The sequence below is a fragment of the Pogoniulus pusillus genome, chromosome W (assembly GCF_015220805.1).
Source record: "Pogoniulus pusillus isolate bPogPus1 chromosome W, bPogPus1.pri, whole genome shotgun sequence".
Taxonomy (NCBI): Eukaryota; Metazoa; Chordata; class Aves; order Piciformes; family Lybiidae; genus Pogoniulus; species Pogoniulus pusillus.
Genome location: NC_087308.1, coordinates 11,046,356 through 11,064,235, shown reverse-complemented (window position 1 = coordinate 11,064,235; position 17,880 = coordinate 11,046,356). Strand labels below are relative to the sequence as shown.

Here is a 17,880-nt window from a genome sequence, read left to right as displayed (position 1 = left end):
TAGTGAAAGGCCACAATAAAGTCACCTCAGAGCCTTTTCCACTCCAGACTGAACAGCCCCAATTCCTTCAGTCTCTCCTCACAGCAGAGCAGCTCCAGCCCTCTGCTCATCCTTGTGGCCTTTCTCTGGACACCTTCCAGCACCTCCATAGCCCTCTTGTCCCAGGGGCCCCAGAACTGGATGCAGTACTCCAGGTGGGGTCTCACTCAGTGCAGAGTGGCAGGATCACTTCCCTCGCCCTGCTGCCCACACTGCACTTGCTGCAGCCCAGGCTCTGGTTGCTCTCTGGACTACAAGAGCACACTGACAGCTCAGATTGAGCTTCTCATCCATCAGCACCCTCAAGTCCCCCTCCTCAGGGCTGCTCTCAAGCCAGTCACTGCCCAGCCAGTATTGATGCTTGGGATTGCCTCGACCCAGATACAGGAGCTTGCACTTGGTCCATGGAAGGGCTCCTGTTGAAGCTGTCTGCTTTGGAGGAAGCAGTTCTACATCTGCTGCAGCAGGCAGTCCGGTGAGGCCAAGCAGTCACCATGCTCATGCTGCTGGTGGATTGATTGTGTGGAGCACTAACTTCAACACAGAGACAGCACTGGGTGCCTCCAGGCTTAGGTGGCAGCTCATTGAAGAGCATTCTTGGTTGAAATGTCTTGAACATAGGAACCTATATTCTCCCTGTCCAAAGCAGGGGTTTGGCTCCAAAATGTGTCACTTGGCTAGTGGTCATTTCTCAGAGCTGCCCTGAAGGCACTGAAGCACCACTGATGGCAGGATGTGCCCCAGCTTTGAGCATTCCCAGAAGGATTGCTTCCCAAGAAGCACGAATGTTCCAGGGGCAAGGGTGCAGTTCAGCAGTCAAAGCCCACCAGGGTCCTGGAAGGACTGCTAAGGGTGCAGTTTGGCCATTCGTGCCAGGGCCTGAGATGCTTCACCTACCAAGGGACAGCCTACACTGACCTGGGGGGTGAGGCATAGTGCTGAGACATCAGCCAGACACAAGATGCCTTCCTCAGCCCGAGGGAGAGCAAATCCATGCTCCTTCCTCCCGTGAGGGTGCCTCGAGTGACTCAGTTTGGTTCCTGTGGGTGGGTCACTTGCTGCCCTTCCTGTTGAAGCTGTGCTGTGCAGGAAGGAGGCTGAAGGAGAGAGAGCTGCACTGCAGCCACTCTTCATTTGGCACTGGGGACACTTGCCCAAGGGGCAGCATGCAGAGGCTGGAGCTGCAGTCCTGTCTCGTGTAGACATCCCTTCTTTGGAACACATGGGCAGGTGGGATACTGGCTCCACATGGGTGAAGGCTGCTTCTGGAAGGTCTGTGTGAGGACTAATTTCAGAGGTCTACCTGTCCTCAGGGGTTTATGTTCTCTAAGGTAGCTGCTTAGCTGGTGTCTGAGTTGGGCTTCCAGGTTGCTACATAACAGAAAATAGAACTGCAGTAAATCAATTAATTATTTTTAATAATAGCATCCCAGCACCAGCAGCACTTTAAGCATTGACTTCTGTGGCTCTTGAGGGCAACCAAAAAGCTACCTTTGATATTCTAGAGAAGCTAATCATTTCCACTGCAAGGCAGTTCTTAGCTTCCCTGCTGTCTACCAGGAAGAGAAGCAGACAGTAAAAGACTTTGGGTTGCCATTCTGATGACACCAGTGATAGACCCTGGCTTTCAAATTCCAGCCATGGCTAATCTCACCTGGGAGCAGGTATCTGCACTTCAACAGGCAGGCAGAGGAAGCTGGCTCTGGTTTCATTTGATGATTCCTTTTGTGGGTTGGTGCATTGTTTTTTTTTTCCCTTTCACCCTTTTGGGTGGCACATTTAACATCTTTTATTTGATCCATTGAATGTTTTTGCAGTGTTAAACAATGAAATGTGGCCTGTGGCATGAAATTATACGAGGTAGAAGTTGGGATGTTATCAAATTGCTTTGTGAATGCTCTCTGTAAAGTGCTTTGCATTTTCCAGTGAGAGAACCTCTCTGAAACTCTTTAAGCTTTGCAGTCTTCCTTATCCAGGGCAGCTTTGTCACCCTTGCTGGAGAAAAAAACACCTCCCATGACACCAGGATTTCCCTTTCTGTGGTGTTTGGGTGTGTAGTTTATTGTCTCTGATACCAGAGAGCAGCCTTGCTCAGCTCCATGAGAGCGGTGGGACCTAACTGCAGAGGAGGTGAACAAAGAACAGGAGTTTGCTGTCGGTTCTTGCCCAAGCACTATGTAGGGCATCAAGTGAGACCTTGCAGGCAGCCTTCAAATGGGGGAGGATTTACAGCCTGGTCATAAAGTAAGGTAGCCTCTCTTCTCCCAGTAACACAGCACAGCTTTTTTTGCTATTCACAAGAAACATGAAATAAGTCCTCTGGAAAGCTGTGTGGGTTTATAATAGGATGCAGACAAAGTTACTTCTTGCAGTCATTTTGATCTTGATCTTTGAAAGGAGGTTGGAGCAAAGAAGGAGACAGCCTCTCCTCCCTGGTGGCAAGTGGCAGGGCTAGAGGGAATGGTTACAAGCTGCAGGATGGGGGTTTAGGCTGGATATTGGGGATGTTTTTTCACTGAAGGGGTTCTCCAACGTTGGAATGGTCTGCCCAGGGTGGTGCTGGAGTCACCATCCCTGGAGGTATTTAAACAGCATGCAGACCTGGCACTCAAGGACATGGTTTAGTGTTGACCTTGCAGCGCTGGGACAAAGATTGGAGTGGATGATCTTGAAGGTCTCTTCACTCTTTAATTCAGTGATTCTGATGGGCTTATGGTTGGGTTTGTATCTGTATGTGAGTTTGGTTGTCTTTGCTTGCTCTCTGGCCACATGATGCTTTTGTTGGCGGATGATGGAGCAGCAAAAGACTGGATATAGATGGGAACTCAGTTGCTGACTGTGCCAAAGCTCTAGAGGCCCTGCTGTCCAGTATTGGTTTATATTGGTTGAAACCAGCAGGAACAGGACGAGGAGAGGTGTGTAAATGAGCACAAACACAGTTAACTTCTGCTGCTGAGCACACAAAAATACCAGCCCTGCAGCTTGGTGCAGGCTCCGTGTGTGAGTGCCTTTGTCAGGACAGTGGAGCTGCTCTCCTGGCTGTCACTAAACTCAGGCCAAAGAGATGGAGGCAAGCAGGAGCAGGTCTGGTGCCTGTGTGATACCTGGACTGTGGATTTATTTGAGCACTGTGGTCATTGGTAACAACTCAGTGTAGAATTTGTCTGTGCCAGACCCCCTTGTTATCACCAGCCTTTGTGTGTAACTAATGCAGGAATGAAAAGAGGAAAGTGAGCCTGAAGGAAATAAGTGAATTATGTGTTTTGGTAAGAACTAGATTAATATTTCTTTCCTTGACAATTAGTTCTCTCCAGATATGGATATCACTGTGCCTGTGCTAGTGTCTGATCCTGCAAGATGCCTCTGCACATTCTGCAGCATGCCTTAGTGGTGACGGGTTCTGGGCGTTGAAGTGGAACTGCTAGAGGGATGAAGTTTTCTTTCTGATTTCTTTATTCCTCCTATCAATAGGCATTTAAGAGATTAATTTCAGAAACTGCCCAGCTTGCTTCTGCCTTGTACAGAAGTTGATTGCAGGCAGAATAATAGCTCTGGGCGAGGCAACTCGAAATCCCTTCACAGCCGAAGAAACACTCAAGAGAGCTGCTGAGCATATTCCAGCCTGCAGGAAATGCTGACTGTTAACTGGGACTCAGAATTGTCTGCTGAGCAGAAGAATTGCTTGAGAGTTAGTAAGCACACACAGCAGGGCCTTGCACTGTCTCTACAGGGCACAGCTGAATGCAAATCCCACCACATGCCATGTCCCGGAGCCTGTTTGCTCAGGGGCAGGTGCATGTGTCTCATTAAGGGGACGCAAGCCAAGCTCCAGCAATCTCTGCTGCTGTGGCAGTGAGGAACCTTTTGTGCTCCACTAAAAGCAGGATTCTCCTGTGTTTTTCACAGCCTGGCTAGAACAGTCATGTTCCTCCAGCTGGGAACTGCTCTGGGTTGAGGAGACCTTCTGGAGCGCTTGTAAGACTGACTGCAGCTCTCCAGAGAGAGCAGCTAGGGAAGCTTTAAAGAGTTTTAAAGGTAATGTCTTGAGATCTTCCAGTAGTAGTTATTTTAATAGGATTATTTTTTACTTTGTATTGAGAAGATTTGCTCACAGATACTTCTTTTTCCCCTCCTAAGTGCTGTGAAAGGAAAATGCAATAAGCTTATTAGAGCAAGCACAGCCCTCTGTGATTTTCAATTAGAAATCAGCTTTAACTGCCTTTGTTTTCTCCAGGAGTGTGACAGATAACCAAAGGTCTGTCAAGGTTGCTCATAGCAGGTAGACCAAGTGACTACTCTGAAAGAATGGCAACCTTAACCCTTAGCAACCTAGGCATCTCCTCTTCTGATTTGGTCCTGCACCTGGGGAGGAATCATAAACTGCACCAGAACAGGCTGGGAGATGATCTGCTGGAGAGCAGCCCTGTGGAGAGGGACCTGGGAGTGCTGGGGGAGAGCATCCATGGCACAGCAATGTGCCCTGCTGGCCAAGAGGGGCTATGGGATTGTGGGATGCATTAAGCAGAGTGTGTCCAGCAGATCAAGGGAGGTTCTCCTCTGCCTCTACTCTGCCCTGGTGAGACCTCATCTTGAGTACTGCCTTCAGTTTTGGGCTCCTCAGTTTAAGAGATTCGGGGATCTGCTGGAAAGGGTCCAAGGGAGGGCTACAAGGATGATGAGCCTGAAGCACTCCCTGATGAGGAGAGGCTGAGTGACCTCCCTGGAGGTGTTCAAGGCCAGGTTGGAAGAGGCCTTGAGCGACTTGTTCTAGTGGGAGATAACCCTGCCTATGGCAGGAGGTTGGAACTGGATGATCTCTGAGGTCCCTTCCAACCTAACCCATGCTATGAGTCTGTTTAACCTATGATGGCAACTGCTGGGTGACTTCTCTCTGTATGTGAGCTCCTTGATAGGTTTTTCTCTGCCCTGTCATCTGAGGAAGGAAGCCATAGAGAGTCTTTGCTGGGCACCTGGCATCCAGCCACCAGAGTGTCTCATCTCTTTCAGTTTAAAGCACAGTGGTTTTTAATTCTTCTCTCTCTTTCCTTGCAGGAGTCTCCAAGATGGACACCACAGCAAAGAGCCCCCTGGCTGTTCCTCCACTTGGTTTTAGTCCGGACTCAAATGCCACACTTGTGCCTTTCAACGAGACCGCCTGTGAAAACTGGAAAGAGATCCATCACCTTGTGTTCCACGTGGCAAACATTTGCTTTGCAGCTGGCCTGGTTATTCCAACCACCCTGAACCTTCACATGATTTTTCTGCGGGGGCTGCTGACCATAGGTAGGAGACTCACCCTGGAGAGACTCGCGGAATAATCTCTCCTGTAACCCAGGTGCCAGTTTGGGACCATTCCGGAGCTTCCTCCTGGTCCCTTCAGCTTCCAGTGAAATTCTAGCACATACTCATAGTTGTTGTACTCTGAAGGTGGTTTTGATGTAAGAGGAGGTCTGTTCTGACCCTGACAGACTTATTCTAGAAAGGTCATTTGTCTCTAGGCTCTCAAAACATCCCAGAAATACAACTTACATCTTCAAGCCTGTGTAGATGTCAACCAGAAAATAAGTGCACCTCGTTTACTTCAGGCAGGCCTGACTGCTCATAGCCCATTTAATTCCAAACTATAGTTAAGTCTTTGGATCCTTAAGATCTTCATTTTAGATTCCAGTTAAGCACATTGCCTGCTGTGACTGCAAGAAGTAAGGTTTGCCTTGAGAAGCTTGATTGTAGAGTCAGAGAATGCACTGAGTTGGAAAGGGGCATCTAAAGGTCATCTTGCCCAACACTCCTGCAGTCAGCAGCACCTTCTCCTCTACAGAATCACAGAAGCATCCAGCTTGGATCAGGATCACCAAGTCCAACCTCTATCACCAAGTCCAACATCTAGGTCAGGTTGCTCAGAGCCCTGACAAGCCTGATCTTGGAGGTCTCCAGGGATGGGGCCTCCACCACCTCCTCTGCAACCTGTGGAATGTGTTCCACCACCCTCATACTAAAGAATTCCTTTTGCCTGGATATCACCTCCCATAGAATCATCATCACAGAATTAGCCAGGTTGGAAAAGACCTCTGAGATCATCCAGCCCAACCTATCACCTAACCCTTCTCATTAACTAACCCATGGCACCGAGTGCCTCATCCAGCCTCCTCTTAAATACCTTCAGGGATGGGGACTCCACCACCTTCCTGGGCAGCCCATTCCAATGCCAGTCACTCTCTCTGTCAAGAACTTCTTCCTAACACCCAGTCTGAACCTGCCCTGGCAAAGCTTGAGGCTATGTCTCTGGGTGCCTGGCAGAAGAGCCCAAACCCACCTGGCCACAACATCCCTTCAGGTAGTTGTAGAAAGCAATGAGGTCTGTCCTGAGCCTCCTCTTCTCCAGGGTGAGAAAAGTTGTTTGGATTGGAAAAAATCTCTCAGATCATTGAGTCCCATTCTGGGCTGTACCTTTCTGCTCTTCCCCAGTCCTGATGTGAATTCTTGCCATGCCAGGATTGCAGTCCCATGCCACAGGACCCCATGCAGCTGTCAGCCTGCAACCTCCAGTCCTTACTAGATAGAGAGGGGAACATAGTGACAAAGGATGAGGAAAAGGCAGAGGTGCTTAACACCTTCTTTGCCTCAATCTTCACTAATGGGACAGGTTTTCTCCAGGACAGCTGGACTCCTGAAGTGGTGGATGGAGTCAGGGACCAGTACAGTCCCCCTCTAATCCATGAGGAAGCAGTAAGGAACCTGCTGCGTCATTTGGATCCTCACAAGTCCATGGGACCGGATGGGATCCACCCTAGGGTGCTGAGAGAGCTGGCAGCTGAGCTGGCCAAGCCACTCTCCATCATTTATCAGCAGTCCTGGCTCACTGGAGAGGTCCCTGAAGACTGGAAGCTGGCCAATGTGATACCCATTCACAAGAAGGGCCGTAAGGAGGAGCCAGAAAACTACAGACCTGTGAGCCTGACCTCAGTGCCAGGCAAGGTCATGGAACAGGTAATCTTGGGTGCCATCACAAAGCACCTACAGGATGGCCAAGGGATCAGGCCCAGCCAGTATGGGTTTAGGAAGGGCAGGTTCTGCCTCACCAACCTGATCTCATTTTATGATCAGGTTACCTCACCTGGTGAATGTGGGGAAGGCTGTGGATGGAGTCTACTTGGACTGCAGCAGAGCCTTTGACACAGTCTGCCACAAGAAGCTCCTGGCCAAGCTGGCAGCTCATGGTTTGGACAGATTCACTCTGTGCTGGATCAAGAACTGGCTGGATGGCAGAGCTCAGAGAGTGGTGGTGAATGGTGCCACATCCAGTTGGCAGCCAGTCACTAGTGGTGTTCCCCAAGGATCAGTGCTGGGCCCAGTCCTGTTCAATATCTTTATTGATGACCTGGACAAGGGGATTGAGTCCAGCATCAGTAAGTTTGCAGATGACACCAAGCTAGGAGTGGGTGTTGATCTGTTGGAAGGTAGGAGAGCCCTGCAGAGGGACCTCACAGGCTGGATGGGTGGGCAGAGGCCAATGGGATGAGATTTAACAAGGCCAAGTGCAGGGTTCTGCACTTTGGCCACAACAACCTCAAGCAGCGCTATAGGCTGGGGACTGAGTGGCTGGAGAGCAGCCAGGAGGAAAGGGACCTGGGGGTACTGACAGATAGTAAGCTGAAGATGAGCCAGCAGTGTGCCCAGGTGGCCAAGAGAGCCAATGGCATCCTGGCCTGCATCAGGAGCAGTGTGGCCAGTAGGACAAGGGAGGTTATTCTGCCCCTGTACTCAGCACTGGTCAGGCCACACCTTGAGTACTGTGTCCAGTTCTGGGCCCCTCAATTCAAGAAAGATGTTGAGGTGCTGGAACATGTCCAGAGAAGGGCAACAAAGCTGGTGAGGGGCCTGGAGCACAAATCCTATGAGGAGAGGCTGAGGGAGCTGGGCCTGTTCAGCCTGGAGAAGAGGAGGCTCAGGGGTGATCTTATTACTGTCTACAACTACCTGAAGGGGCATTGTAGCCAGGTGGGGGGTGGCCTCTTCTCCCAGGCAACCAGCAATAGAACAAGGGGACACAGTCTCAAGTTGTGCCAGGGTAGGTATAGGCTGGATGTTAGGAAGAAGTTCTTCACAGAGAGAGTGATTGGCATTGGAATGGGCTGCCCAGGGAGGTGGCGGAGGCACCGTCCCTGGAGGTGTTCAAGAAAAGACTGGATGAGGCACTCAGTGCCATGGTCTAGTTGATTGGTTAGGGCTGGGTGCTAGGTTGGACTGGATGATCTTGGAGGTCTCTTCCAACCTGGTTGATTCTATGATTCTATGGTGCATGTTTGTAGCGTTGCAGCTCTCCTACCAGTGCATGCATGGCTCCACAGAGCCTGACTGCAGCAAAGCTTGGAGGGTGTGCTGGCTTTGGGGGTGGGCAGGTTCCTGCTGCCTTGGTGTGGATGTGTTTACAGCTCAGTGGGATTTCACTGCCTTCTCTCCACTGTCACAGGGTGTGCATTGTTCATCATTTGGGCTACGCTCTACCGCTGTGCCTTGGACATCATGATCTGGAACTCTGTGTTTTTGGTGGTCAACCTCTTGCATTTCATCTACCTGGTGTACAAAAGAAGGCCAGTAAGTATGGCAGCTGCACTGCTCTGGCAGCCTAGGAAGGTGCAACAAAAATTAAAGCTTTAGAATCATAGAATCAGGCAGGGTTGGAAGGGAGCACAAGGAGCAGGCAGTTCCAACCACCCTGCCATGCCCAGGGACACCTCACACTAGAGCAGGTTGCACACAGCCTCAGCCAGCCTGGCCTTAAATACCTCCAGGGATGGGGCCTCAACCACCTCCCTGGGCAACCCATGCCAGCCTCTCACCACTCTCATGCTCAACAACTTCCTTCTCACCTCCAGGCTGACTCTCCCCACCTTCAGCTTTGCTCCATTCCCCCCAGTCCTATCACTCCCTGACAGACTGAAAAGTCCCTCCTCAGCTTTTTTGGAGGCCCCTTCAGAATCTGGAAGGCCACAAGAAGGTCACTTTGGAATGGATTGAAGCTTGAGTAGGGCAGACTTAGGCTGGAGATTGAGAAGAAATTCTTAACAGTGAGGGTGGTGAAACACTGACACAGGTTGCCCAGGGAGGTTGTGGATGCTCACTCCTTGGAGGTGTTCCAGGCCAGGCTGGTTGAGGCTTTGAGCAACCTGGGCTGGTGGAAAGTGTCCCTGCCCATGGCAGGGGGGCTGGAACTGGATGACCTTGAAGTTCCCTTCCAATCTAAATGATTCCATGAATTCTTTTAGCACATTCAATGAATGACAGCATGGTGAAGCTGCACTGTATTTCTGCTAGTTGGCCATGACCCTGCTGTCTGCTGCACCATGTCAAATCACAGCAGGTTTAAAACCAAAAAGCTAAAACAAGGCTCTCAGGAACTCATTTTGAATGAGATTTTTTTTTCTGCCTGCAGCTATTGCATTGCCCATCTCAAAATCAATTTTATTTAGTCATCTGCACAAATGATGTTTTTAAGGAAAGAAAGGAATGGAAGAATAATGAGAAGTTGGTGATATTACAAAATGAATAATTGATCTGTGCAGTTGTTAATTATTTATTTTGTTAAATGGAGCAGCAAGTTTCTTTTCTGACCAGAAGAGTATTTCTGTGCCTTTGACTCCTTGGAGCTTTAGAGATTTGGCTTTTTTAGTCTGAGTGGAAGCTGAAAGAGTGTAATCAGTGTCTCTACAGAGCTCTGAGTCGAAGCTCTGGCAGCATCCCAGGAGATTTCAACCACTGCTGAACAAAACATTACACCTACCCATATGGCTCACTTGGAACATGACCCACGTGGATGACTGCAGGAGCAGTCAGCTGTGCTGGTGAAGAGTGAACAGTCTGGTGTGAGAGGGACCACCTAAGGTCTGCCTGAGGGGGACCACCTAAAGTCTGCCTGCAGCATCCAGAGTCACGAAGTGCATCTGGTTGGAAGGGACCCTCTAAGGTCATCTTGTCCAACCCCCTCGCAGGCAAGCAGGGACACCTCCAAACAGAGCACATCCAACCAGAGCCACATCCAGTCTGATCTTGAATGTCTCCTAGGAGGGTGCCTCGACCACATCCCTGTTGCAGTGTCTCACCACTCTTTGTGCAGATCTTCCTCCTGATGTCCAGCCTAAATCTCCCCTGCTCCACTTTCAAACCTTTCTCCCTCATCCTATCACCACAAGCCCTTCTAAACAGTCCCTCCCCAACCTTCCTGTAGGCTTCCTTCAGCTACTGAAATGCAGCTCTGGAGTGCCCCTGGAGCCTTCTCTTCTCCAGGCTGAACAGCCCTGCTTCTTCCAGCCTGAATTTACAGGAGAGGCTCTGCAGCCCTCTCTCTTCTCCCCTGTTCTTAATGTTGCAACACAAACAGATGTAGAAAGTGGCACCAACTTGGAACTTCCTGATTTGTTGAAGGGTTGACTTTCTCCTTTCCTTCCTCCTTTTTTCCTTTTTCTTGGATGCTTTTCCTCATTCTCTGTCCTATGCATATTTTATCTTTTCATTATCTGGTGCCTCTTGTTCTCCTTTGTTTCCCTCCCACCAAATATGCAGCCTTTGTTCAGGCTGCCTCTGCTGTCACAGGGAATTCAGGACACTGTCTCATTCCCTGCTGCCTTCATTCAGGAAAGATTTCCAGGCTGCTGGGTTTCAGCCAGCATCCTTTCCCTCGTTGCTGCTGCCTGAGTTTGGGTGGGCTCCTAGATGTGGGATGTTCAGCTGGCAATGTTTTGGGGTGGGTTTTTTTTTGTCCTCCATCACATCTGGTTTTAATAGGATGGGTTTGTTTTTCAGGACTTACTTGTTGCTCTACTGCAAGTAAGCCAAGAAGCTCAGGGATGGAAAGGGCTCCCAGAAGAGCTTGAGAGATGCCCAGAAGGAGGTGTGCATGGGGAGTGAAAGATGCCAGCAACCTCTTTTTGGTTTATTTTTTTCCTTTTCTTTTCCCCTCTGTACTTCTGGCCCAAGTCCTCCTCACTGTTACACCAGCAGAAGTCTCAGAAGACACCTTGTGTCTGATGAAATGTGCTCCTGGGGTGGAACAGCATTCCACAGCCACAGTGTGCCACTGGCTGATTTCAGATAAGGTTTGGGTCACCTTGTCCTAGGCAGTGTCTGTGGAAAAGATGTCACACTTTACCACTCCTTTTCTTGCTGAAACTTCATGGAAGTCAAAGGTGACCTTATTGTGGCCTTTCAGTGTCTTAAGGGGGGCTACAGGAAATCTGGGGAGGGACTTTTTGGGATATCAGGGAGTGATAGGAAAAAAAGATAGAAATGGGTAGAGTCAGACTGGATATTAGGAAGAAGTTCTTCAGCATGAGGGTGGTGAGAGCCTGGGATGGGTTGCCCAGGGAAGTGGTCAAGCCTCCTTCCTGCAGATGTTTAAGGTCAGCCTGGATAAGGCTGTGGACAGCCTGATCTAGTGTGAGCTGTCCCTGCCCACAGCAAGGGGGCTGGAACTGCCTGATCCTTGTGGTCCCTTCCAGCCCTGACTGATATATGATGTCCCTCACATGTAGCAACTAAAGCCTATGTGCAGGCTCACCCTTCTGTAACTAATGCCTGTGTTTGTTGATGTCTTTTGTCTTGGCATTCTAGATCAAGATAGAGAAGGAACTGAGCAGCCTCTACAAGAGAATGTTTGAACCTCTCCATGTGCCTCCAGAGCTCTTCCAGAGACTAACTGGACAATTCTGCAACATTCAGACTTTAAAGCCAGGTCAAGCCTATGCTGCAGAAGATAAAACCTCAGTTGATGATAGGCTAAGCATCCTCCTGAAGGGGAAGTAGGTTCTATAAAGCCTGGGTCCAGTCTCATGTTTGATGTGATGGCTGAATAGATCAGAGAGTTGTTGGAGGTTTTGCTTAGCTTTTAAATGTTCCTGTTTCTAGAGAGTTCTGGCCTGTGGCTGAGTAACCTGTAGCTCTAGAGTGTTTGTGGCACTGCTTTCAAATGGCTGTGATGCTTCCTGCTGGGAGCATACAATGTCCCCAGGTGTGTGTGCAGCTGCATGGGTTTTAATGGGAGCTGTATTTATGTCGTGCCAAAGGCAGAGTCTTCCAGAACAAGGTTTGTTTGAGTCTTAGATACCTAAGCCATCTTCTCAGTGCATTCTCAGGCTGTAAGGTTAAAAATACTGTGCATAAGGCAGGGGGGGTGGAGGAGGGACTGCCCCTCCAGCAGACCGCGTGACAAGCTCATTGGAGTTGCAGGCAGGAAGGGGCATCTCTGGTGCCAAGGGACTGGTGGGACCCAGGTGAGAATGAGAAAATAAATGTCTGTGGCCAGGCTTGAAGCTCTTGCTAGCCTCTGGCCAGTGTTTTAACCAGGTCCTGTTGATAGGAGCAGTAGAGGCAGGCTCCATTGTTTTCCTGAAGCCATTAGCTGCTGGTTGCTGCAAAGCTACTTCCCTAAAGGAAGTCTGATTCTTCTCTGGCTGTAGAGCATGACCCTGCAGACCTCTTTCATCTTGTTTTGAGGACACACACCCCACGTTTAGCAACCCAGTTTGCCTGGCAGCCTGTTCTGCTTGGAGTCAGTGGAGGTGCAGGTGGAAAAAAGGGCAGCCCTGGGGCTGAAATTCCAGCAGATGTTTTGCTTGCTCCCTCCTGCTTTAGCACTGTCTATGCTCCTATCCAAACCCAGACTGAATGCATCAGCTTCCATGCCTTTTAAAATGTTCTTTCATGCATTTTTTCTTTCCAGAATGAAGGTGTCTTATTGAGGGCATTTCCTGCACAATATCTACCCCTGTGCCTTTATAGATTCTCCTGAATTCCGCTCCACACAGATGAACCGGGGAGAGAAATTCCAGGGATGAGTTTGGGGTTAAATCTGCCTGGGATGTAAGCTGATGAGGATGGATTCCATCAGTGCTGAACTGCTTGACTTAGAATCATAGAATCCACTTAGAACCCATAGAATCATCCAGGTTGGAAGAGACCTCCAAGCTCAGCCAGTCCAACCTAGCACCCAGCCCTACACAATCAACCAGACCATGGCACTAAGTGCCCCAGCCAGGCTTGGCTTCAACACCTCCAGCCACAGCAACTCCACCACCTCCCTGGGCAGCCCATTCCAGTGCCAATCACTCTCTCTGACAACAACTTCCTCCTCACATCCAGCCTAGACCTCCCCTGCCACAACCTGAGACTGTGTCCCCTTCTTCTGTTGCTGCTTGCCTGGCAGCAGAGCCCAACCCCACCTGACTACAGCCTCCCTGCAGGGAGTTGTAGACAGCAATGAGCTCTGCCCTGAGCCTCCTCTGCTACAGGCTGCACACCCCCAGCTCCCTCAGCCTCTCCTCACAGGGCTGTGCTCCAGGCCCCTCACAGCTTTGTCGCCCTCCTGTGGACACGTTCAGTATTGCAACATCTCTCTTGAATCGAGGAGCCCAGAACTGGACACAGCCCTCAAGGTGTGGCCTGAGCAGTGCTGAGTCCAGGGGCAGAAGAACCTCCCTTGTCCTGCTGGCCACACTGCTCCTGATACTGGCATTGTTATTTTAGTTATTTTTGGTGGTGTTTGTGGTGATTTTATTTTTGGCTTTTCCTTCCATCTTTCTAGCCCTGGTGATCCATGAAGGATCATCCCCAGAGTAACTCTGAAATGCTGTGAAACGTTTTAAATGATGTCATGATGGAGTTTGCAGAGCAGTCTGTCTAGCAGTGACATTATACTGCTGCATTAAAGGATATTCATAGATTCTTAAATTAAGTGAACATGCTAAAATAATTCATGGGATGGGTTGGAAAGAACCTTAAAGATCCAGTTCCAATCCTATTGCCAGGGGCAGGGATGCCTTCCACTAGCCCAGGTTGCTCAAGGCCAGGTTGGATGAGGCCTTGAACACCTCCAGGGAGGGGGCATCCACAACCTCCCTGAGCAACCTGTGTCTCCCCACCCTCACTGTCAAGAATTTCTTCCTAATCTCCAGTCTAAATCTACCCTCTTCAAGCTTCAGTCCATCCCCTCTCATACTATCCTATAGCCCCTGGGGGGAAGCACTGTTAGAGAACTGAAATAGTGATTTTGTTATCTCTTACTTGAAGTTCCCTGTGTGATAGTGGCCAGGCTGTGGCTGACTGAGTGATACCCTGGCAGAAAGGGAGGGGAAGAGAGCAACACAGACTCTAAAAGCAGGGTCTGATGTCATATCTTCCAGTCAAACACTAGGCGTAACGCCAAAGGAAATGCCCAGATGCACTCTGCCCTCCTGGCACAGCCTCTTTCTCTCCTAAGCCACTGGATACAGATTGGTCCTTTTGAAGGGAAAAGGCTCAGTCCTCAATCTTTTGCCTGCCTTAAACGGCTGCGATCTGGCGTGGAGTGGCATCCTCCCCTGCTGAGCTGGGCTGTGGCTGCCGCACAGACCCGATCGGCCCTGCCGCTGCAGGAGGCTTGAACCTTACGGCCCCCATCTGCTGGCAGCGCTGCCAAGTGCTTGCTCGGGCAGCGCCTTCATTGCCGGCTGCAGCTCGGATCCGCCCGGGTGTGCCAGGCTCCCCTTACTCCGCAGGCTTTGCATAGTGCTGCTTTTCAGGGTGTGCGAGCAGCCTGCGCTAGCAGCGAGCAGCCTGTTCCTCGGGAGGTGCCCACCTTTGCCCCGCAGAGCCACCGCTGGGCACCGCCGAGCGGCGCAGGCTCTGCTGTGTCGTTGCCCTCTGCTGGCACAGGGCGGGTGAGCCTGGCAGCTCCAGCCACAGGCTGCAGGCTCCTCTCCGGCTGTCGAGAGCTGCGTTGTAGAAGCAGAGAACCACTGCAGCTGGAAAAAACCTTTCAGATCATTGAGCCCAACCATGCCAGAAGAGGTCTAGGCTGGATGTTAGGAGGAAGTTGTGGGCAGAGAGAGCGATTGGCATTGGAATGGGCTGCCCAGGGAGGTGGTGCAGTTGCCATCCCTGGAGGTGTTGAAGCCAAGCCTGGCTGGGGCGCTTAGTGTCATGGTCTGGTTGGCAGGGAAAGGGCTGGGTGCTAGGTTGGACTGGCTGAGCTTGGAGGTCTCTTCCAACCTGCTTGAGTCCATGATTCCAGCAAATCTGGTGTTAAACCATGTCCACTGCAGAATTAACCAGGTTGGAAAGGATCACTGAGCCCAACCTATTACCTAGCCCATGGCACTAAGTACCTCATCCAGCCTCCTCTTAAACACCTCCAGGGATGGGGAATCTGCCACCTCCCTGGGCAGCCCATTCCAATGCCATTCACTCTCTCTGGCAAGAACTTCTTCCTAGCATCCAGCCTAAACCTGCCCTGGTGCAGTTTGGGACTGTGTCCTCTTATTCTCTGCCTGGGAGAAGAGACCAACCTCACCTGACTACAACCTCCTTTCAGCACCACATCCCTGCCTCCTAGAAATGCTTCCAGGGATGGGGATTCAACCCTGGGCAGCCTGTTTGGGAAAGCTTTCAGGGATGAAGTTTCTTCTAATGTTCAACCTGAACTTCCCCCCCAGTGCCACTTAGAGTCTTTTCCTCCCATCCCATCACTTTCTACAGAGGGAAGAGGCCAACCCCCACCTAGCTCCAACCTCCTTTCAGAGAGCTGTTGAGAGGCAGCAGCCTCCCTTCAGCCTTCTTTCTTCCAGGCTAACCCATCCCAGTTCCCTCAGCTGCTCTAAGCTTTGTGTCTCCACGAGTTACTTCAGCTGGGAGCACAAGTGAATTGGTGTCACTCATTTCAGAGGAGTGCTGATCCTGAGCATGACTCTTGACAAGGTCTTGGAGTGACAGGACAAGGAGGAATGGGTTTAAACTGGCAGAGGGGAGATTGAAACTGGATGTTAGGAAGAAGTTCTTTGCAGTGAGGGTGGTGAGACACTGGCACAGGTTGAGGGTGGTGAGACACTGGCACAGGTTGCCCAGGGAGGTTGTGGAGCACAGAAGCACCCAATGTGATCTTTGATCACATTGGGTGCTTCTGTATTCCACAACCTCCCTGGAGGTGTTCAGGATCAGGTTGGATGAGGCCTTGAGGTTCTAGTGGGAGATGTCCCTGCCTATGGCAGGGAGTTGGAACTGGCTGAGCTTTGAGGTCACTTCCATCCTAAACCATTCTATGGTTGTGCCTGCTCTGGCAGAGGGGCTGGACCAAAGGAGCTTTTGAGGTCCCTTCCAGCCCCTGACATTCTGTGGTTCCATTCTGTGGTTCCATTCTGTGGTTCCATTCTGTGGTTCCATTCTATGATGTCTTTTCTCAGGTCACCATCATTGCAGATGATAACTGCAAGTTCCTGTGCTGGTCCAGGGAAAGGCTGACCTATTTCTTGGAATCTGAGCCATTCCTCTACGAGATCTTTAAGTACCTGATTGGCAAAGATATTACCAATAAACTCTACTCATTGAACGACCCAACCTTAAATGACAAGGTAAGCAACAAGAGATTTAACTTGGCAGCTTTCCTCCTCCACATAGATGCTTTGTTTCTTGAAAACTGTGTTCAGTTTTGGGCTCCCCAGTTGAAGAGGGACAGGGATCTGCTGGAGAGGGTCTAGCGGAGGGCTACGAGGATGGTTAAGGGACTGGAGGGCATGGCTGATGAGGAGGGGCTGAGGGACCTGGGGCTGCTTAGTCTGGAGAAGAGAAGACTGAGAGGGGATTTGATAAATGTTTATAAGTATCTGAGGGGGTGACAGGCTCTGCTCACTGCTCCCTGGGATAGGTCAAGGAGCAATGGGTGTAAGTTGCAGCAAAAGAGGTTCCAGCTCACACAAGGAGGAACTTCTTTCCTGGAAGGGTCCCAGAGCACTGGCACAGGCTGCCCAGAGAGGTTTTAGAGTCTCCTTCTCTGGAGCCTTTCAAGGCCTGTCTGGATGTGTTCCTCTGTGATCTGTTAGATAGGATTGTCCTGCTCTGGCAGGGGGGTTGGACTCGATGATCTCCTTGGGTCCCTTCCAACCCCTAACATCCTGTGAGCCTGTGCTCCTGTGAACTTTAAATTGTCTTAAACCACCTCTTTTTTCTCTTCTTTTTTTTTTTGTCTAGCACACTGCTCTCAGCAGCTGAATTCAGACTCATTGCCTTCCAGTGCCAAATTATGGCTCAGTGTAAGGTTGTTGTCAGGAGCAAGTTTGGTTTAAAGTTAGTACAGTCATATGCAAGAAAGATGAGTAAATGAGATTCAGAGCTGACTGACAAGCAGAGCTATTTCTAGCCAGGCAGTAGACGTGATGGCTGGGGGCTAAAAAGATGCTTCTCCTGCCTGGGAAGGTTCAGTGGAGGTATCTATTATGCTTTTGTCATTGATTGCTGCACTCACGTACACTGGAACAGCTTTCTGGCTTGCAGGAATGCTTAAGGTACAAGGTATGGTTGCACATTAACATTAGAGTGCAAAGACTTCTCAGGAAGGACTCAAAGCAAATGGAAGCTTCTGAGACCATTTGACAGTCTCAAGAAGACTGCACAAAGCAATGGAAACTCCTAAGTACATCTGACAGTCTCAGAAACACTGCTCAAAGCAAGTGGAAGCTCCCAAGTCTGCCTTCAGTTAAATCAAGGGCCAAATGCTCAGATGCCAGGAAGGAAGGATGTTTTACTCTCTTCTAACATGAGGAAATGAAAAACCAGGACAGTGCCCAAGCTCCTGTAAGGCCATAAGTTGCTGAGCTCTCTACCCAGCCTGCTGTCATGTTTAGCAGGGAGGACAAGGCTCAATACATCACAAAGCACAATAAATACAGAGGTATAATTAATTGCAGAGCATCATACCTAAAAGACCAAAAGCCACCCTTTCTGTTGGAAATGTGTGCTAGTTTGAAGCAAGCTGGAATGTTTTGGTAGAAGAACTAGATAACAGGCAGTGAAATGAAAAACAATTGTGTCTACTTCTCT

The 17,880-nt window shown here is 50.1% G+C and overlaps 1 protein-coding gene across 1 annotated transcript in view; it reads left to right on the top strand.

Moving 5' to 3' along the window:
* Positions 1 to 17,880, top strand: part of LOC135192840 (blood vessel epicardial substance-like) — a 35,130-nt gene that overhangs the window by 4,647 nt on the left and 12,603 nt on the right. Inside the window, 5 exon segments of the mRNA XM_064176216.1 lie at positions 5,092 to 5,322; positions 8,510 to 8,634; positions 11,647 to 11,834; positions 12,755 to 12,869; positions 16,248 to 16,415. Coding sequence (XP_064032286.1) covers positions 5,103 to 5,322; positions 8,510 to 8,634; positions 11,647 to 11,834; positions 12,755 to 12,869; positions 16,248 to 16,415 — 816 coding nt within the window. The 5' untranslated portion in view covers positions 5,092 to 5,102.